This window comes from Salvia splendens, chromosome 5 (genome assembly GCF_004379255.2).
Source record: "Salvia splendens isolate huo1 chromosome 5, SspV2, whole genome shotgun sequence".
Taxonomy (NCBI): Eukaryota; Viridiplantae; Streptophyta; class Magnoliopsida; order Lamiales; family Lamiaceae; genus Salvia; species Salvia splendens.
In genome coordinates, this window is record NC_056036.1 from 32,868,397 (window position 1) to 32,890,903 (window position 22,507).

Genomic DNA, 22,507 nt, shown 5'->3' on the forward strand with positions numbered 1-22,507 from the left:
TTTTTAATATAGAGTAAATTTATGATTAATGGAACTAATATCTCCTTAAATTCGAAAATTAATACTAGCCCTTGATTTTTTTGATCTTGTGGCTATGATTTGTTTTCTAGTTATTTGGTTAAGGTGTATTTGTCATACATCACTATATATATATATATGTATGTATGTATGATTTTTCACATGTTGAGTCCGGAATGTCGTGAAAACATAGTCTAATATGTATGATTTTTAATCTTGACCGTCATTTTTTCCTCATCCAATGAATAAAATATGTAGAGTTCTAGGTTCTACACTTAAGAATGGTTCTATCTTTAACGCAACCCTATATATATATATATATATATATATATATATAGGGTTTTGATCTATGCAAAACTGGATTTAAATACAGAAACGCAGAACAATATCATAATTAGGACACTTTTAGGTCATAATTAGGTAATTTGTAGGTCATGCTAACAAAGCATGACCTAAAACGATCTTAGTATGACATTAAATCCAAATATTATAATATGACCTAAAATTGCTTAATTATGACCTTCCGTGTTTTTGGTTAATTATTGACCATTAGATCATCTAATCCTAGGGCTGAGATTTGGTCTGCATTTCTGGATTTAAACACATACTTATTTTGATCATCTCCCTATATATATATATATATATATATATATATATATATATATATATATATATAGAGTAGTGATCAATGTATAACTAATCTTAAGTGTATAACTAGAGAACAAATCTCAGCCACACATCTTAATGGAACAAATATTATTTATTTTAAATAAAGAAAATATGCTGAGGGTAATTTTGGAAATTGCTTTCCTAATTTAAATCTGCGATCAAAACATGCAAATCTGCGATCAAATTACTCCACAATCTGACCGCCACCGTGTGTCGATCTCTGACCGCCACCGTAATGCGTCGGAGGCGCTTCGGCAGAGAAACGTGGAGCTAGAGAGGGAGCTCTGGAGCAGCCTGGAGGAGGAGTTGCGGATTTTGATGCATCATCAGCAGCAACGCCGTCGCCAGTTCCGCGGTCGCCGTGGCACTCACCGGTGCCCGATAACTGCGATGCCTTGCAGCGGTAGGGTGGAAATTGGCGCAGTTAGCTAAACAATAAGCGTGGAGTTCGAATTATGTGGATTTGTAACGAATTTGCTGGCCGATCTCGATGCGGAGATGCTGGAAATTAGGGCGGGCGATGATGAGGAGATTATGTTTTTTTTGCTTAGTTTAAAGTTGATTCATAAAATTCACAAAAGGCAGTGAGTTTTGATTGCCCTGAGTTTGAGGCATTCGGGTTTATTTGCATAAGTTTTGATTATGTATGAAATGAAGGCAATCAATTATTATATGTGAATTGTGATTACTTCAATTTAGATTAAATGATTTCTACAGATTTATTTATATAATATAAAAGAATTATTATTTAAAAGAAAGAAAGAAAAACCAAGCTTCACTCTTGTTCACAAAACACTTCACTCTTGTTCAGAAAACACTTCACTCTTGTTCACAAAACACATCACTCTTATTCTGATTTTACTTCACTCTTGTTCACAAAACACATTACTCTTATTCTGATTTTACTTCACTCTTGTTCACAAAACACTTCACTCTTGTTCAGAAAACACTTCACTCTTGTTCACAAAACACATCACTCTTATTCTGATTTTACTTCACTCTTGTTCACAAAACACATCACTCTTATTCTGATTTTACTTCACTCTTGTTCACAAAACACATTACTCTTATTCTGATTTTACTTCACTCTTGTTCACAAAACACTTCACTCTTGTTCAGAAAACACTTCACTCTTGTTCACAAAACACATCACTCTTATTCTGATTTTACTTTACTCTTGTTCACAAAACACTTCACTATTGTTCAGAAAACACTTCACTCTTGTTCACAAAACACATCACTCTTATTCTGATTTTACTTCACTCTTGTTCACAAAACACATCACTCTTATTCTGATTTTACTTCACTCTTGTTCACAAAACACTTCACTCTTGTTCAGAAAACACTTCACTCTTGTTTACAAAACACATCACTCTTATTCTGATTTGACTTCACTCTTGTTTACAAAACACATCACTCTTATTGTGATTTTACTTCACTCTTGTTAACAAAACACATCACTCTTATTGTGATTTTGTTAACAAAACACATCACTTTTATTCTGATTTTACTTCACTCTTGTTAACAAAACACATCACTCTTATTCTGATTTTACTTCACTCTTGTTTACAAAACACATCACTCTTATTCTAATTTTACTTCACTCTTGTTAACAAAACACATCACTCTTATTCTGATTTTACTTCACTCTTGTTTACAAAACACATTACTCTTATTGTGATTTTACTTCACTCTTATTTACAAAACACATCACTCTTATTGTGATTTTACTTCACTCTTGTTTACAAAAGTGATTGTTGGAATGAATTTGATATTCCTTCTTCTTCTTGGCAGATTTTCGCTTCTTCGCACCTGGTGTTTTTATGTTTTTCATGTTTTTTTATGAATAGCTAAAGTGACTTCAATTACAATATGGTTAAGCGTATCAACAATACTATTACGATATTAATTAAAAACTAATTTGTACACAGCTTTCGCAGAAACCAAAATCAAATGGATCAGCTGAAGCCAAGTCCGCTCAATTCAAGGCCGTTGATGCCGATCAGCTTCATCGAGAGAGCCGCCACCTTCTACGCCGACTGCACCTCCATCGTCTACGGCTCCACCACCTACAGCTCGAACCGCCACTCAATCACGGCGGATCTCGACGGAACGCTCCTGATCTCCCGCTCCTCCTTCCCTTACTTCACGCTCGTGGCGATCGAGGTCAGCCGCCTCCTCCGCAGCCTCATCCTCCTACTTGCCTTCCCTCTCATCGTCGTTTCTCAATGAATTTCTCAATGAATTCAATTTTGCACCTAACATGATTTTGGATTTAATTCGGTCTGCAATGACAATAATACCCCTGACTTGTTATTATGGAGTAAATTTGTGATTGAGGGAGCTAATATCTCATTAAATTCGAAAATTAATATTAGCCCTTGATTTTTTTGATCTTGTGGCTATTATTTGTTCTCTAGTTATATGGTTAAGAGGTGTTTGCCATAGATCATGACCCTATATATATATATATAATAAAAGATTAGATTAGTCAATTAGCTAATTAGTTGCTTTAATAAAAAAGTTATACCACTTACTTTAATTAATAATACTTTCGAAAATAATTAAAAATTAAAGTATATGCATGAAGGAGAGGGGGTAGGTGCAGGCTGGGTGGGATATTGACATGCTTGATACTCTAAGCGACATTAAAATAAAGGATATTAGCATGTTTGATAACAGATAGATATGTTTTTCTTAATTCAGTTTTTATCATTCTTTTTTATTAATGTATTAGTGTATTTGTGTATAAGAATCAGATAATGTAAAATTAACTTGATTAAATGCTATTTATGATTGGCCATTTAAATTCTAACGTTATAACTTAATTTTAATATTTTAGCAAAATGTTTTGTGTATTGTGTGTGCTTCTAGGATGAGTCACACTATCATTATATAGTAATTTTATTCTTATTACAATTTTTTGACACATGCTTTTGTATACTATATCACAATTTTATTTTAACAAAATTCTCTAGTTTTATCAAATGTAATATTGAATGCGTTTATTAATTTTTGACTCATATAATTGTATTGTTTCTTATTTTAAATAAATATTTCATAATTTAAACAGAACAAAATGTGTTGTGTATAGCACAGGTGTAATACTAGTTTTATGTATAAAAGAACAGTTGAGAAGTGGCCACCTAAAGATGAAGAGTACTGTTTCAGTTTATATGGACTAAACATGTAGTTCACTCTTAAAAAAAAGATAAAGAGTACTTTTTCAAGCACTTTATGTCAAATCCTATTTTGCTCTATTTCTTTTAAACTTTTAGAAAGTAAAAAATTAATGTAAAATATACTAGTATGATAGTATTAAATATATTAATTATAAAAATTACAATTATATATTTAATTATCAAAATATTTTATAGCTAAATTTGATTTTGATTATAATTTGAAGTTTTTAATATTAAAAATTATAAATTTAATTATTTAAATAACTTTTAACTAAATAAGATCGTTAAAAATAAAATACATATACTGGACCTTAGTTATGAATAAATTATACAAAAATAGTAAAGAATATAAAAATTCCAATAAAGAAAAAAATGATTCAAAAACTAACATATACAAATATGAGAAGTCGTGCAATGTTCGATGAATAATTAATTCATCAAAAAGTGCAAACAGATTGAAAAAGTCATTTTAATAATTAAATTTATAACTTATATTAAAAAAAATCGAACCATAACTAAAGTTTTAAATTTAGCTACAAGTCATTTTGGATTATAAATCCATTCACTCGTTATGTTAATTTTTTTAAATTCTTCATTCGTGTTAAACTTAATCTAGAGTTTAATCATCACTCATTGTGGCATGAGTATTACTGCTGATGCGTGTTTGCAATTTTTTTAAAGTATTAAATATTTAAAAGATTTTAATCAATATTTCAGGGCAGATTTTAATAAAGAATTTTTTTTAATTTTTATTTATCATGTTACGTAGTAATTTGATAGTATTATATACACTGAATCATCATGAGTGAGATGCATAGTTTATAGTAAATAAAAGAATAGTAGAGGAGCAGCCACCAACTTTATTAGCATATCAGAAATCCTAAGCCAAGATACAAATCATACCTTGATAAATAGACTCTACAATGTAAGCATTAAAAATTCAATAAAACAAATGACTGAAACATCGTTGATGAAAGCAAGCAAACCAAACAAGGCGAGCGAGCGAGGGAGAGAGGTCTTCCAAATCGGAGCAAAGATGAATATGTCTAGTCCCTACACTAGTCCCCTTCTCGTCTCCCTTGCCCCGTTGCATTTCAAGAATCCGAGGCTTCCATCCTCAACCACTCTCCCTTATGCAGTTCCCGGGCAAAAGGTACTTGTACTCGTCTGCATTCTCAAGAAGGAACGCGGGGAGATGAACAGCCGAGTGTGAGTGAGGAATCGGGCCCATTTTCCCGATGATCTCTCTAAACGTGTACTCCTCCGGTAGCATATCATACAAATCAGCACCTTTGCATATCAGTTCTTGAATCCTTTCAGGGCTGAGGTAGTGAGAGAATCTCACTCGATCCGTGTGGCTATAAGCCTTCATCTTGAACACGAAATCGCTTATGTAACGAAAGCAGAAGCTGCAGTGCCATCCAGAGTCGGCTAGGAGGAGGTCCGCTTGGCGGTAATGAGCATACCTCGTCTTCCCTCTTTGGTACCTATGGACCGAGGCCCTCCAGCTCCGGAGATCATACAAGAACTCGAACGAGTAGACATAGTTCTTCAACTGGAGGTGGAGGACTTGAGGAATGTCGTCACACCATCTCAGTAGATCAATGGTGTGCCTGCTAGGGATCTCATCAACGTCCGACATGACAAGGAGGTCGTCGTCTTCTATCCCAGCGATCCTCAGCAGCTGGTCGAGGGCCAGCCTCTGGTATGCCTCCTCAATGAAGGGGTTCTCGCCTTTCTTGAACCTCCCGCCAATCATGCCATAAGTCAGCCTAGGCTCAACGAATTTGAACCTGTCCCGGTTCAAGGCAAAGTTGAGGGGCTTCAGGAGGGCTGTGAAGGTGGAGTTCGACTCGAGCAGCACAAATTGTGATATGTAAGGATGCATCTCCTTCCACCGGATCTTGAGCATGTCGACCTCGTTGCTGAAGAGGACAGCATCATACACGCGCCTAGGGAAGTCCCGGACCCCCCACCCGTGAAGCCTGCATAGAGTCTCCATCGACACATTCTCGTGGTAGTAGTGAGTTAGTGTTATGAAGGGCTTCGGAGGGGACTCCCACAACGGCCGGAGGAAATAGGTTATCTTTTGGCCGTGGAGGTATATGCCAACTATGCCGGAGGGAATGACTAGACATAGGAAGAGCAAGGCCCTCAAATCGAGCCCTAGAAATGACCACCGGACTCTCGACATGCTCAAGAGTGCAGGCTGCATATTGAAAAACAAGAATCTCTTGATGAATTTGGGAGATTAGTGCAGAACACTTTATGTGTTAGCAATATGCACAATTGTGGATTCTTCTCAACATTAAAAATGAAAACATATATTCAAAGTCACAAAGCATATAAAAAGGGAAAATCTTGATATTGCATTGCACATTTGCTTATTTCTTAACAATTTGAATTGTTTATGGATTCTCCCCAATAGCAACAATGCCATCCTATATATTCATTATAATCAACAACAAAAACAAAGCATTTATGTTTATAATAAGGAATGATGTTGATATTGCACAACACATATGTCTATTTGTGAACAATATGAACTTTTATTGGATTCTCCTCAACAGAAACAATGCCATCAACAAAACAAGCCAGTTCTTTTTATTAAAAGGGCACATCTTGAAGATTATATTGCACAACATATTTGCTTATTTCTCAACAAAATGAGCTATTTTGGATCAAGCAAAAATGCCATTTTCAGCAATGTAAACTCATAAAGCTAATTCAAGAACAGTTGTACCTCAAAATATCAATGAAAGAAACACATAAAGATTGCACCCCACAAGAAACAAAATCAAATCAAATCAAATACGTAGAAAATGAGCAAGAACACAAGCCCTTGTTGATTAAACATGAACCCTTAAATCAATAGAAGCAAAAACAAGAAATGTGACTTACCTTGTAACAACAGCAAAAGAAGAGAGAGAAGAGAGCCCAAAACTCCTTTTTTCTATTTCAAAATCTCTCCCTCTCTCTGTACAAATGCCTCTTCCACACCAAAAATCGTGATCATAAAATAAGCGGAGAGAAAAGAAAAAAAGTATATACAAAATTTAATAATAATGGTGAAAAAAGGAGACTCCTCTAGAGAGAGAAAAGACACAGTTTTGGAGAGAGAAAACAGGGAGAATTTGATTTCCCCAAAACGGGCAATCCTCGTCGACAAAGGGTTGGCTGTGTATATCACCAGTTTCCTTATTCTCTCTCCCTCTCCTCTCGCCAAGAATTTGTAGGAAAGGGGGCAAATTTATCTATGAAGAAAATTTAAAAATTTGAGGAGGAGCAATTAACGAAAAATTAAAAAAATAAATTTTATACATACAATATATATATGGAGAAAAAATTTGGAAGCGGGGCAAATGCCCCTCCTAGCACTTTACTAGATCCGCCCCTGCCTCTCATATAAAAGGAGTATCTTTTTTCGCAAATTTTCTTGAGAGGGAATGGAATGATGAAATAATGAGCAATTAAATTGGAAGAAAATGGCGTTTGGGGAATTGGGATTAATACTATAATTAACGATTGGGGAAAAATGAAATCAGAAATGGACAAATCGAATTGAATTGATAGCGAAGAAGGAAGGATGGAAAGAAGGTGTAAGTAAGGTGGAGGCTGCATGCCTATTTCTATTTTATATTTTCCTCATAAATTTGGTTAAAATGTAAGCAGTAAAACTTGATAAACTGAATTTATGCTGGATTATCACTAACTAAAATTACGCAATTTTTTGGATAAAGTTGGTAATTGGATTTATATTATTTCTATTTAAATATGATATGAGCAATGGAAAATGTGGATGTGATTGGTTTGCGTATTTAATTCGAGTTACTTCTAATGCTTTACTGTTATAAACTTATAATCATTATGTGGAAATGTATAGATATAGAGAGAAAAAAGAAATCTTGAATAATAATTGGTTTTCGGAGGAAAATTAATATAAGCATCCTATTATTTGACATATAGTACTACTGCACTCTTATATTCGAATTTTCCAAATAGCAATGATTATGATATGAATGAAGAATCTAAGTATTTTGTTTTATGTCATAATAAATTACTACCATTAATTATTCTCTCTGTCTCTCAATATGTGTCATATTTGGTTTGAGCATGAATTTAAAAAATATAAAAAAATAGATGGAATAAGTTAATAAATATAAGTCTTAGTTAAATATATTAATTTTATAATAAAATGTGAGTGGAATAAATTAGTAGTGGAATGTAGGACTTACTTACTATTAAAAGTGAAATATGACTCTTATTGTTGGACGGACATAAATAACAAGACAAGACTCTTGTTATGGAACAGATGGACTATTTAATACCGAGCTGTACATAATGAGTAAAAATGAAGCATCCATTTAGTCATTTTATGGAAGTGGAATATTATTGAATAATATGAAAATTATATTATATTATGAATTGGCTTTAATATAAAACACATCGATCTTATAAATTAACAATATTTTCAGAGCATAAGAATATTTCATTTTTTATTTTCTTGTTTTAAAAATTTCTTGATTACTTGGAAGTGGACTACATATTCTACCAACACATTTTACTTAAAAAAAATAGTAAAAATGAAATGAGATATTTATTGAAAATTATAAAAAAAAGAAAAAAAGAAATATGATTCATTTAATTATGAAATCAACAAAAGCAACACAATATTGTTAAGAATTAATTAATAAATTATGTTACATTTATAAAAAATAATTGTGTGAAAACAATGACTTAAAAATTGAAATATAATTAGGCAAAAATTTCATATCATATTGTGAGTTAAATTATGGGGAAAAAAATAACTTAAGTTACTTACTGACACAAACTATTCATAATTACATAGAGAATAAAATGAACTATTAGACCTATCATCAATACATTAATAACAAAATTAATTTTAGAAATATATAATAGGCCATCACAAAATAACAAACTTATAGCAAATGGGAAGATATGGTACAGATATAATTTACACCATAAATTATAAATTTACTAAAATATACCATTATTAAATAATTAAATTTATACATTAAATATAATACTTACAACACAAATAAACCAAATAATCAATCATACATTCTCGCTCCAAATAAATCCTAGATAAGAATCCAACGCCTTCATCAAAATTTCCATAAAAATTCGCCAACGGCGAATGAGAAATAGAAATGCAAAACATCGCACCACCAACACCACTCATCATCACTTCCGATTTCTACATATTAACATTACACAGAATTAATATCAACCGGAATTATCAAAAGGATTCTCTAAAACCGACTACCCTATAGCCTGTGACCCCCATACAACAGAACTTTATCAAAACCTCACCTATAAGATCCTACATCTATGTATTTACACACAATATTTCTATGGTACAAAGAATAAATCCTAACAAAACTGACTAATAATAGTAAGACCAATAGCCTCAGTCCATCTGACCTGCTGGCGTATCTCGGGTAGAACAAGGGGTACCCCAAAACTTGATGCCTTAAGCATATATTGTAATGCTACTGCAATCACACCTGTGTAGTCCAGCGGTAGTAAGCCACTTGCTCTACTAACCAACTTAAGTTCAATTCCTGGTTGTGAGCTTTTTACAGTTATATTTTCTTGGATTTGTTTGCTCTTCATTCTATTTTGAAGAATGCGTATTTTCTCCATTCTATTTAGAAGATTGCCTATTTGTCTTCTTATTCGATTCAACTACATATTCCCTTTTATTTTGCTGCATTTTATTTTTTAGTTGTTGTATTTTAATTTTACTCCTTTTTACTTGTAGTAATATTCTATCGGAGATTTAAGTATTTTGCTGTAATTAATTTATTCTACTTTCTATTTTGAAGTTATTATATTTCTATTTGTTTTGTAATTATTACATTTTACTATATAAGACTTTTAAGTAATATGAATAACTGATTTTTTCTTTTTTTATTATATTCCTATTAATAAAATTCACAAATATTTTATCAATTGTTTAATTATGGAGTATATTTTTTATTTTGTTTTTCAAAAATAGAAAGTACTTTGTATGAATAATTTATTGCAGCAAAAAAGGCGACGACATCATGTGAGGGGTTAAATCAAGGTACGCAGTAGCCCGTTAAGGGGGAGGCCTTAACCCACTGACTGCCAGAATCTCATCTCCCAAGGAGAAGGCTCATTGCAGCTAGATCTGCCCATCCATTACCAACTGCGTTACGCCCCTGCTGGTTGTATGAATAATTTATGATCAAAAGATTTACTAGTATTTTATTTAACAAAATGAAATAAAAATGATCGATCGAATTTTAAAGGTCTAAGGTAAGAGCATCCACTATAGTATAGGCGCGTCGGCCGCCCCGGAAGCGGCGAAGACAGGGCGGTCTATAGTGGGTGGGGCGTCAGCCCCGAAGCGGACAAAAAAATGGGGCGGAAGGCCCTTCGGCGAGAATTGTGCGAGGACGCGCCTATCACGGGGCGGCGGGGCGGTTTGCGGCGGACGATTTTTTTTTTTAAATTCAATTTAATTTACCTATAAATACACCTCATTTCACTCATTATTTTCACACCATTCCAATTCTTCACTCATACTTTCTCTCACTAAAATTTGTGGATTCCATTGATATTTAAAATGGACGATTTGTGGAACGACGCGTGGAATTCTTTGATTCAAGAGGTGCAGAACCAGGCCGACAAGGAGGATGCGGCGCGCGCGGCGAAGATCGCGGAGACCGCGATCTCTCGTGCGATTACTCGCCGTCGGACCATCCAATGAGACCATAGCGGAGCGCACCAACGTCTAATGGAGGACTACTTTGTGGATAACCCATGTTATCCACCCGAGATTTTCCGTCGGTGATTCAGAATGTCGCAACGACTCTTCAACCATATAGCGACGAATTTGGCAGAGCGGTACCGGTGCTTCACCCTCCGGAGTGATTGCACTGGCCGGATCGGGCTGTCTACTTTGCATAAATGCACCGCTGCAATTAGGCAGCTTGCCTATGCCGGACCGGCTGATATGTTTGACGAATACTTACAGATGGGTGAGACTAGTCTAACGGTGCTCAGGCAGTTTTGTAAGGGGATCTGGGAAATATTTGGTCTGGAGTTCCTACGAAAGCCCACTCCTGATGAGTGCCAGAGACTGCTAGATATGCACGGTTCGGTTCACGGTTTCCCAGGGATGTTGGGAAGCATCGATTGCATTCATTGGGAGTGGAAAAACTGCCCGGTGGCGTGGAAAGGCCAGTTCACAACTGGTTTCAAAAGCAAAGGTCCATCGATGATTCTAGAAGCCGTTGCTGACTACCGTTTGCGGATCTGACATGCGTATTTCGGTGTTGCAGGCTCGAACAACGACATCAATGTTCTTCATTCATCGCCTCTCTTCAATGATGAGTGCTGGGGGGAGGGTCCAGAAATCAGCTTCGTAGCCAACGGAACGCAGTATCATAGGGGATACTATTTGGCAGATGGGATATATCCTCGGTGGTCCGTATTCGTCAAGACAATTCGCCAACCGGTTGGACCGAAGAAACAATATTTTGCGCGAAAACAAGAGGCTGCTAGGAAGGATGTTGAGCGAGTTTTTGGTGTGCTCCAAGCGCGATGGGCCATTATACGGTGTCCGACACGAGGTTGGCACGAAGATGATGTCGCGAATATTATGTTAACATGTATCATATTGCACAATATGATAATAGAAGATGAAGGATTTGCTGCAGAGCGATGGGCACCGGAAGATGGCGCAAGTACAAGTCACGATGTTGCCTCCGTGCCAATACAGATGGGTGTACCACGTAGTAATGAATATTTGCTCCAACGTTTCACTGATATGCGCAGGAGCACATCACATACCACACTCCAGGCCGATTTGATTGAAGAAGTTTGGGCACGTAGGGGAGGTGGCGCAGCGTGAAGAACATTGTGATTTTCTATAAATTAAATTTTCGTTGTATAATTTTACCATTACTTTAATACGACGAAAATTTTAGTGTTTAATTTTAATTTATTTAATTATAGCCGTTTTTTTTTCTAATTACGTATAGTCCGATAATTTTAATTATAATTGAAATAAAAAATTTTGGGGCTATTGAAAGTGTCCACCTTATAGCTGCGGACAACTATTTTTGTGAGCGCGGACAAATAAACTGGGGGCGTAAAAAAAAAGGGGGCGGGACTATTGGGGCTGTCCGCCTATAGTGATACTCTAATGAAAATATCGTACCCCCGAATTAAAGTTCCTGAATACGCCACTGCCCTTTCCTGAAAACGGCTACAAAAATACAGTCGAGAATAGAAGACGAAGCACGGTTGATTCATACATACAAAAAACCCATCGAAACTAGAATGCCTAACGACTAGCTGTGGAGTTAGGAGGATCGATGCCCATGGCCTGAAAATACGCTTTCTCAGCTGCATTCAGCCGATCTTGAAACATAGTCCATTCGTTCCTACACCTCTCCCTCACCTAAGTCAACAAAACAAAATTATGTTTAACTACTTTTTCGTGCAATGCATAAACACATGTGGTTTCTTACCCCTTCCCATGGCGCCTTGCCTTGATCAGCTTGACCCTGCATATGACAAAAAAAACTCGTGCTATTGAGTCAAGGACTCGTTGAAGATGTGTTGGTAAGACCTATTGTTTATAAGATTAAGCATGTTTACCTGATTCCCTAGTGAAGGAACTGTTTGATGCACTATCCATTGAGCATCCACAACTCCTATTTTCTCATGAGCAGGCTATTTTACACAGAGAGAGTTAGAGGAGAGAGGAAGGAAGTGTGTTTTCATGATATATAGAAAGTGATAGCTAACCTCTACACATTTTCTAAGAGCAAAATCAAGACCCCATCCATGGACCAAGTCATTCTGCGCCATTGTAATTTCGAATCGTCAAAAATTGAGAGGGAGGAGCGTGTTCAAGGAATGTTGCGTAAATACCTGGATCATATGCCATACACAACGCCAGGCATCCCGAGAGAAAACGGGGGCCATGATCTCCACAAATCTGCACACAAAAATATCTCAATAAGTAGAATGTTTGAACTGTATATGAGTAAAAAATGGATCTTCGAACAAATGCTTTTCTTGTCTCATTCACATACGCTGCACAGGGTGGTAGATGAGGATCTGCGCACCAGCCAGGCCTTTCCTCCGTGTCCCTATAAGTAAAAGAGTAATCTTTAGATTGACAAAACATGACACTCATTAGGCAGCTTATTTTCGGATGAAGCTTTGAATGACACGTACTTATGGACTTCGGTATCCTCACGCATTCTTGTCATCTCCCACGTCATACCACTATCGGGGGATAAACCGGGCTGTGAAATATCGAGCTTGTGCTTCCTCACTAGCTTTATATATCTGTCATGTGGAAGAAAGCATCAGTGAACAATTTGGTTCGAGCTTCATAAAATGAAAGTTGAAGCAGCCTATTTCTGACTCACTCCTCTGGGTTGAAGTTCTCAACTCCTAGATCTTCATCCCAGATGAAGATATAGTCATATGGAGCCACGATGTCGGGGTGCAAGAATCTCTTCGCGTACCACCTAGTATTATGTTGAATGATTTAATATAGGGATAATTGCATTGCATCTGAACATATTAACTTCTATTGAGTCCTGGTTTTGCACAAACTAATAAATGTCTCCAAACACACAAAGGCCAGAAGGAATTCAAGGAATTGCTTTACAAATTACCATTTGGTTTGCTTCATTGTGCTCACGTGTATAGCACGTTTCGACCACTCGAATTCATCCCATTCGCTTGTCCGGCCATCATAGTGAAACAACAGAACTTGGAAATTCTCTGTCAACTGCACAACTTTTGTCAGGAATTTCTATAAAAATGCCTGCTTAGTAGAGAGAGCACAGGACGGCCTTCGAGTTTACCTTCTTTACTGCAGCATCGATGTTGTTTTTCTGGTCATAACCAACAGTAAAGGTCATGAGATATCTTGGTTTAACAATTAGGTCCTGCAATGTCAAGCCTCCTTATTAGACAACGAAACATAATTCACATGGAAACGAGCATGCTGGTATAAGTGTAACACAACGTGTTTTCATTCTCAAGAAGTTGAAAGTTACACACGCGATTAAGTTTGGCTGAAGAATACATACCTCACCAGGAACACCCCATAATCTGCGAGTGTAAAAGTCAGAGTCAGCTACTAGAATACCAGGTGGTAGTCTCTCTGCACCTCGAGGATTGGTTGGAACCCAGATCTGCAAAGAATTGCCCACACTAAGAAAATGAGAACGCTTGAAATTTGTTCGAGTCGGACACCAAAGATAGCACAGTTTTTAAGAGGAACACACATGTTTCTGCGTTTTCGCCCATATGGGCTTATTCAAGACAAGGCTGAGAAAGAAGTCAATTCAGACATACATAAAGAGTTCAATTCAAGATTAGGTCACGTCGATTACAAGCCTAAAAGTGTTGAAATCAAGAAATCAGATGAATCCTTAACATGAATTATTCGAATAATTCATACCAAACACATAACCTAATCAAGATATAGAAGTAGTATGCAAAAATCCCTCATTAAAGCATATAACATTATTCTGAAATGTTTCAGATTCACTGCTATTAGAAGCTGCAGCTTTTACCATTGCAACTAAAACTGTGTGATAAATATTTACGACGAGGCAAGCTCTGCTTTAGTGTAAATTTTATGAAACCATGTCCAAAATGGAATTACTTACCTTAGTGTCGTTATATTTGCACGAGACGACTCTCCTTCCTTTAAGAGCTGACCATACATTCAAAAGTGCTTGAGTCGAGAGACCCGAGTACTTGTCCTCAATGTAAGTGAGATCAACAGAAGGAAATATGTTTGATGATAAGTTAACCTACAAAGCATACAACACAAACCATCTCACCAAAATGCAAACACTGAGTGTAAGAAATTGAAAGGAAGCAAATAAGTAAAGGAATTGAGAAGAGTAAAAGCCAAGTCTCCCTGCCTTTGTTAATGAAAGTGTAGGAAAAGATACACCTAAAAAGAAGCCAAATACAATCCCCACAAAAGTTGTGATAATAAGCCTCATTGTTTCATTTGTTCTTCTCAAATGCCACCCACTGCAAAATCCAGGAACCACGTCACCATTTACTCGCAATCGGGCCCAGCATATTCAGCAGTTTTTTTTATCTTAAACGGGCGATTCTTGAGCTAAAAAATTACCTAGAATTCGCGGTCCTTCGTATAGGGGTGCCCATTCTGCTCACAATCTTTGCAGCAGATGAGCAGCCAATGCACCAAATTTCACACACCACTATCTCTCAAGATTCCATTCCTTAAAAGAAATAAAGAATCCATTTTCAGAAGAAAAAAAAAACATTCAATCCAACACCATATTCCATTCCTTTAAGAATTACAGATTCTATTTTAGGAAATTCCAACACCACAAAAGCTGATCACAGAAAATCAAAATGCCCACAAATATCATCATTCACAACCAATAGGGTCAATAACAGCCCACCGTCAAAAGACAAAAATACATAACAGAATTTTATGGCTCATTTGAAATATGCACAAATATCCCATTTAGTCATTTACACAAAATCCCTCCTTCCAGAAAAAATGGAAACACAAGAACAAAACAAAAGGATTCAATCTTTAAACGAAATGGGCAAGAATTAAAATTCAATCATTGATGGAATTATAATGTAGGGCATTTGGGTGTCACCTTTTTCAGGAATCTTGAATCTGATAGGGGGCCGACCGAGTCCGAGGTTTTCAGGAATCTGGAATGCTGAAATTGAGCTACAAAAGGCACAAATTCGAAGGTGGGAAAAGCAGAGAAATGACAAAAAATGACAATGATAGGAAATCCCCCAAAGCAAAAGGGGGGATTGCTATTATGAAATGAATGAGATGGTAAAAGCAGAGCCCACTGCAATTATTGCGATTTACTATGAGTTTCGATTTTGATTACTCTGTAGACAAATTAGTTTGTGGGGCCTATCGGCTTTATCGTTATTCAGTCTAAAATTTATATTAAAACCAACTTATAAAAATTACTACTACAATAGCTATCATTATTTTTATTTTACTTCGTAAATTATAGTCGCTCCATTTCCTAAGAACAAATATTCTTTCTTTTATTAGTTTGTTTTCTAAAAATAAAAACTCTCCATTTCAAAAAATAGACCACACAATCCATTAATACTATTTTCACTATTTGGTCTCTTTCTCTTTCTTATTTACTCATTTTTTCAGTGCAATCTTTCGTACTTTATCAATTTTATAGTATTAAAACTTAGTGTTGTTTCCAAAATTCATATTTTTAAAAAACGGAGGGAGTATAAGGAAATTATACAGAGTATTTAAAATTTGTGATGTTTTAGATGCAAAATAATACTCCATAAACACTATAGAATATGTCATGGACTTATGGTTAAGCTAAGAGCATCCACCATAGGAATAACTCAGTCATAGTCTAGCCACAAACTCCTCCTGCCACATTAGAGCATCCACAACCGTGCTCTTGCCAGCGGCACGGTTGTGGGCCCGGGCGGTACTATTCATGCCTGCTCTCTGGCAAGAGCACAACACCCACAACTGTGCTCTTCCGCAAGGACGAGCACAATTAATATAAAATTCAATTACACAAAAACATTTTCATAATACTAAAATTCATTAAAAAAACCACAATAAAAATAACAAATTACAAATAAAATAAAAAGACATAATTAAAATCCTAAAAATTAAAAATTACATAATTAAAATACTAAAAATTAAAAATTACATAATTAAACTCCTAAAAATTAAAAATTACATAATTATTGGCTAATATAACCCGAGGAAGACTACGCATCCGGCGGCACCAACCCCAATTGTTTTTGGAGACCCAATATCATGGACTCGTGCGTTTGAAGTTGCGTGGGGGTCATAGTTGACCTATCGGCCATATTGAGTTGGGCCAAAAGGGCCCACAACGAGTTGTTCGGGGGTGGAGGTGGAACATAGGGTGCGGGTTCGGGAGCAGGGGCAGATGGAGTCGCGGCGCGACGTCGTTCGGCCGCCGCCTTCTTCCTACCTTGCGGTCGGCGTCGGGAACCGCTTGGTTGGGCATCGGGGCTACCCAAGTTAGCTTCGGCGAGTTGGCTAGCCACTTCTTCGCCGGCGTCGGATAGGGATGCCGACCCGTGAGCGTTTGGAGGAGCCGCTAGAGGAGGATGTTATGCCTCCCTTATACTTCGGGTGCGTCCGCGTCTCCTGCCAAACGTTAAGATATTTGAACGACTTACCGTTCATGGATTGGTAGGTGCTCAGCGAGGCGGTGATGATGTCGACCTCGCTTCGGCCGCTCCCGGCATTCCGGGACTCCTGGATGAAATAGCCGTTGAACTTGCCAATTTCTTCGTTGGCTCGGCCGATGCAGTTGCGCACCATACTCTCGTTGCGCTCGATCGTTCCCGGCGGCCGGTGTGCATTGTACCGGCTAGAGACGCGCCACCAAAAGTGATCGCCGGATTGGTTCGTTCCAACCACCGCATCTTCGGAGATTTCCAAGTACGCCTTGAACAATCTTTCCATCTCCGCCGGTGAGTACGGTGTGCGGACACCGGCGCGAGATGGAGGATTCGGCATTTGGGAAGGGGCGCGAGGCCTAGGCTCCGGTGTCCACCCGTAGCGCCCATCGGAGGCACCTTGATCGTCGATTGGGTATGGCCGGTAGCCACTCGGAACGCCCGAATCTTGGGTGAGAGGAGGGGCCGAATATTCCGTTTCCGGACTATGAAACGGTTGCGAACCGAACCATTCGGGGTTCCAACCGTGAGAGCCGCTTGGGTTGTCGTCGTTACCGGACATAGTGGTGTTGTAGGGTGTGAGAGGAAGATGAAAATGGATATGAGAGATTGATGATGAGAATTGTGTAGTGAAAGTGTGAATTTTTTGGAGTGAAATTGGGGGTATTTATAGATGAAAGTGTGTATTTTTGGGGTAAAAAAAATAAAAAAAAAATTAAAAAGTGGGGAAAAACGGTTATAAACGGATATAATTTTTTGGGGAAGTGAAAAATTTTTTTTTTTATTTTTTATCGATTTTTTTAATAAAAATCCGATTTTTTTAAAAAAAAATAAAAAAATGTTTGAAACCAACGGCTATGCCGTTGGCGAATGGGAGACCGCCACGTGTGCGTCCGCTGGCACGGACGTGCTCGATACATCGAGCAGCGCCGTGCCAGCGGCGCGGTTGCAGCGGTGGCGGTCCTTCGCCTTGCCGCTGGCACGGACGGCGGTGGCGCCAACCGCCACCGCTGCGGATGCTCTTATCAGCCCTAAAAATTTTCCTGCCACATCATCAGCCCAAGCAAATAGCTCATCCATAGCCCAGCCATAGCCTAGCCACATCACTCAAAATTATATAAAACAAATAATTAACAATCACACAGCATACAGAATTAAATTTACGACACAGATGCGGGAAATTTTAATAATACTACTAAAATTTAAAAAAGTACATTAATTAAAAATACAATAAAAAAAAAAGTACATTAATTACTCCTCGTCTCCGTCGCCTCCGTCGCCACCGTCACCGCCGCCTCCGTCGCCACAGTCGCCGCCGCCTCCACCCAAATCGTCACGCATGCTGCACGAGCAATGCGTGAAGAAAACTCTTTTCCACAGGGTCCGTCGCCGCCCGCCATTCAGCTAACGTCGTGACCATCTGAGCGCGCGTTTGTTGACGCGCGAATAATTTGAGATCCGCTGTGGACTGGCCAAAGGGGGATGCCGATTGGACCTCCTGGGAACCTCCGGCGACCCTCCTCGCCTCCCGTAGCGCCCTTTTTTGCCCAGCCAAGCGTAGGGGTGAGCAAAAAAACCGGAAACCGAATATCCGAACCGAACTAAACCGAAATTTTGAAATTCGGTTCGGTTTTTCGGTTCGGTTTTGAAAATATAAAAATTTCAGTTTTTCGGTTCGGTTCGGTTCGGGCAAAGAAAAAAGCTGAAAAACCGAATAACCGAATTATATATATATTCTATTAATTTAATATATTATATTATATATAATATATAGTATATTATTTTAATAAATTCTACTATATTATATATATTATATGTATTATTAATTTTATATTATATATAAATATTCTATTAGTATATATAAAATAAAATAAATTACATACACATATATATATATATATTAATATTATATTTATTTTTTCGGGTTTTTCGGTTTTTTCGGTTTTGTTCGGGTTTTTCGGTTTTTTAAGTTTGGTTTTCGGTTTTTCGGTTTCGGTTTTTCGGGTTCGGTTCGGTTTGGATTTTGAACTAAATTCGGTTTTTCAGTTTTAGTTCGGTTTTGACAAAAAACCGAACCAAAACCCGAATGCACACCCCTAGCCGGGCGAGGTCGGCGAGCGAACAAACGAGGGGTGGGGATCATCTGGGTCGTCTCGGGGAGGTCGTGGGAACCACCGCTGCTGCCGCTGTAATCACTGGTGTAGTTCAGTCGTTGCTTCTTCGGCCAGCCAGCGTCGACACCCCCTCAAAACTTCTCGGATTCATTCAGCACCACAAAGCAGTTCCAGTAGGTGAAATCCTTATACAACCTGGGCTGGGGGAAGGCTTTCTCCTCTATCCTCCTGCAGTCATCCTCCGTTTGGCCATTGCTCTGCATGCGGAGGGCGTTGGTGTACAAGCCCGAAAATCGGGAGACTACAGCCCTGATTCGGTCCCACGCCTTCCGGCAATCCTTCCCGGTGTGTGGCCTCCCCTCCGGGCAAAATGTCTTGTAGGCTGCTGCTATTTTAGCCCACAAGTTGACGATCCTCTGATTGTTCGAAGAGAGGGGATCATCGCAAACACTCACCCACGCCTTGGACAACGCGACGTTCTCCGCATCCGTCCACCTCCTCCGTACCGAGCAGTCGTCCTCACCCGGCTGTGACGACTCGCCGACCCTCTTCCCCTTGCCCTTCTTCTTTGGGGCACCACGACCCCACACTGCTCCCCCCGTTTGAACTGGAGTATCCGGAACTCCGAGAATATCAAACCCTAACTCATCTAATGAAAAAGTATCAAATTGCGTGAACTGCGCCTCCGTTGGGGTCAATGTGTGCGAAGAAGCTGTCGAAAAATCAAAACTGGGGCGATAGACGTTTTCCTCCCCCGGTGTCCCCTGCGTCGCGGGTACCCCCCATGTCGGGGGCTGCATCGCCGGCCCCCCCCGGCATCATCTGCATCCCGGGCACCCACCCCGGCATCATCTGCATACCGGGTTGCATCCCCGGTACCCCCTGCCACGCCGGCGTACTCCCCCCAGCTGCCATCCCGGGCGTATTCCCCCCAGCTGCCATCCCGGGCATATTCCCCCCGGCTGCCATCCCGGGCATCATCCCCTGCCACGTGTACATGTTGTAGTACCCTGGCATCGGACCTCATCCACCTCCCACGAGTACCGGGGGAGTTTGAGACCCGCTCGTCACTGGAGTACCTTCGTTGTTGTTCTCCATTTCGCGTTGTTGCTCTTGTACAGAAATTAAGATAGAGAGAAAACTCGTTAAAACAAGCGGTGCGAATGAAAATGACGTGCAAAGCGCGTATATATAGTGTTTCGAAAATTAAAAAAAAATCGTTGGGCGATGCGCTCGGCTATCCGGAGCCTGCAATGGCGCCTAGCGGATCGCCCAACGCCCACACATCGCATAGCGCTAGGCGGTTTTTTTTTTCCGGAAACCGGCTCGGCGGGTACAATGGTTCACCTAGCGGACCGCCTAGCGCTGGGGCTCCGCTAGGCTCCATTGTGGATGCTCTAAACGTTGATGTTGATGTTGATGTTGATGTTGATGTTGATGTTAGATGTTTTATAATGATGAGTTTAAGTTATGTACAAGTACGAACATGTAAGGATTTATTTTATAAAAATCAATAATTATAAGTTTGGTTGTGTTTCTAAATAACACTCCAATTAAGAGTTTAAGACGGTGGAGTAATTAATAGATGTGAATAGTAACTGCAACTTCAAAACTCGTATGCTCAGGAAGATGAATGATATGCTACGCAGCACAGAGGGATTGATGCATGTTTAACGTTATTCGTTTTGATTTATATATTTAGTTTGCTTCTAATACAATAGAAAAATGTTATTGAAATTTTTTATTTCACAAAATTCATAAAAATCAAATCATGATTTATTATTTTATTAATTTATTTAAAATTATAGAGAAAACGAGCAAATCGAGTTTGATTTTTATGAATTTTGTGAAATTAAAAATTTCAATAACAGTTTTTAATGTATTAGAATCAAACTAATGGTATATAAATCGAAACGAACAACACTAAACGTGTGTCAAACAGGAGTGGTGCTCACATAATAAACTCTTATAAGGTACGTAGCATATCATTCCTATGTTAAGGAATAGTGTCTATTTTTAGTTTTGATAGTTATCACATTAAAAACTCAAAAAAGTACATAGTATACGTATTCTTGTAATTTTCCTTTTAAAATTCCACAAGCTATAATTGTTTTTTGAAATTTAATACACTTATTTGATAATAAAAAATTATTCATTTCATAATATAACACGCATTCTTGTAATTTTCCTTTTAAAATTCGTTCATTATAACAAAATTCAGTTTTTTTTTTCTAATTGTATATGAATTTTATCTTTTACTAGACTCACATTGTATCCAAATGCCACCTTTAAATACTTTTATTTGGATTGGATATATATTTGTTTTAGTAATGGATCTGATCAATGTTGCTCATCTTCCCAGTTGCTATTCAACCTCATAAATTGCATTAAATTTATTTTATTATTTTTGTTATATGTATTTATTTTTATATTAATATACATTCCAAATTGTTAACTTCATAAATTGCATAAAATTAAATAAGTTACTACTGCTATTTAATTAGTAATGGATAATCAAATTTGTAATTTTAATACATTTTATAAAATAAACATATCTTGCCTCATAAAAGAAATGACTAACATATTGATCATATGTACACACATCTTAATCATAACCAATAGTAGTAAATTTCACTCAATATATGATGACGATAAATATGTGCTAACCTAAACGCAGTGGAGAATGTGATGTTAGTATTTTTTCTCAGAGCATGCATAAAAGAGACTGAATCTTTTTATTTCTTTTAAAATATTCATGGTCCCATAATAAATATAAGACTGAACTTTTGTTGTGCAACATAAATTCAGACTTATATCCTTCCTTTGAAATTTTTTATTTTTTAAATCAATTTTATTATATACTGTACTATATTTACTTCATGAAAATATGAATTTCATTACCATAAAAAATTACGTAATTAAAAATTGTAAAGATAAATTATTAAAATTTAAAAAATTATATAATTTAAATCTTACAATTATTCATGTACACATATAATATTAGTATATAAGGGGTGCGTTATATTGCTAACTATTTAAGTTGTTAACTCCGCTAACCATCAATGCAGTGTATTAAAAATGTCAACACATAATATCAACTCATTATATTGAAGTTCAACAAAATTATGTGTTGACATTTTAATGTCATCATGTTGACATTTTAAATACACTACGTTGATAAGTTAGCAAGTTAGCAACTTGAGAAAGTTAGCAATTTGATCACACCCCAGTATATAAACTCTAATAAATTATTCTCCTAGTTTCTGACTTATATAA

At 37.4% G+C, this 22,507-nt stretch overlaps 2 protein-coding genes across 2 annotated transcripts; both read right to left on the bottom strand.

Annotated features, from left to right (window-relative positions):
- Window positions 1-4,687: 4,687 nt before the first annotated feature.
- LOC121805455 lies at window positions 4,688-7,459 on the bottom strand. The gene is made up of 2 exons (XM_042205304.1): window positions 6,771-7,459; window positions 4,688-6,078 (listed from the first exon to the last, which is right to left on the bottom strand). Exon 2 carries the CDS (start codon window positions 6,061-6,063, stop codon window positions 4,987-4,989), a length of 1,077 nt encoding a protein of 358 aa, XP_042061238.1. The 5' UTR covers window positions 6,064-6,078; window positions 6,771-7,459; the 3' UTR covers window positions 4,688-4,986.
- A 4,632-nt stretch (window positions 7,460-12,091) lies between these two features.
- Window positions 12,092-15,750, bottom strand: LOC121805454. The gene is made up of 15 exons (XM_042205303.1): window positions 15,551-15,750; window positions 15,046-15,157; window positions 14,828-14,942; window positions 14,567-14,713; window positions 13,982-14,086; window positions 13,754-13,837; window positions 13,562-13,677; window positions 13,310-13,411; window positions 13,113-13,226; window positions 12,968-13,024; window positions 12,804-12,870; window positions 12,678-12,731; window positions 12,528-12,602; window positions 12,398-12,433; window positions 12,092-12,327 (listed from the first exon to the last, which is right to left on the bottom strand). The coding sequence occupies exons 2-15, from the start codon at window positions 15,078-15,080 to the stop codon at window positions 12,211-12,213; spliced, it is 1,224 nt and encodes a 407-aa protein (XP_042061237.1). The 5' UTR covers window positions 15,081-15,157; window positions 15,551-15,750; the 3' UTR covers window positions 12,092-12,210.
- Between the last annotated feature and the right edge of the window lie 6,757 nt (window positions 15,751-22,507).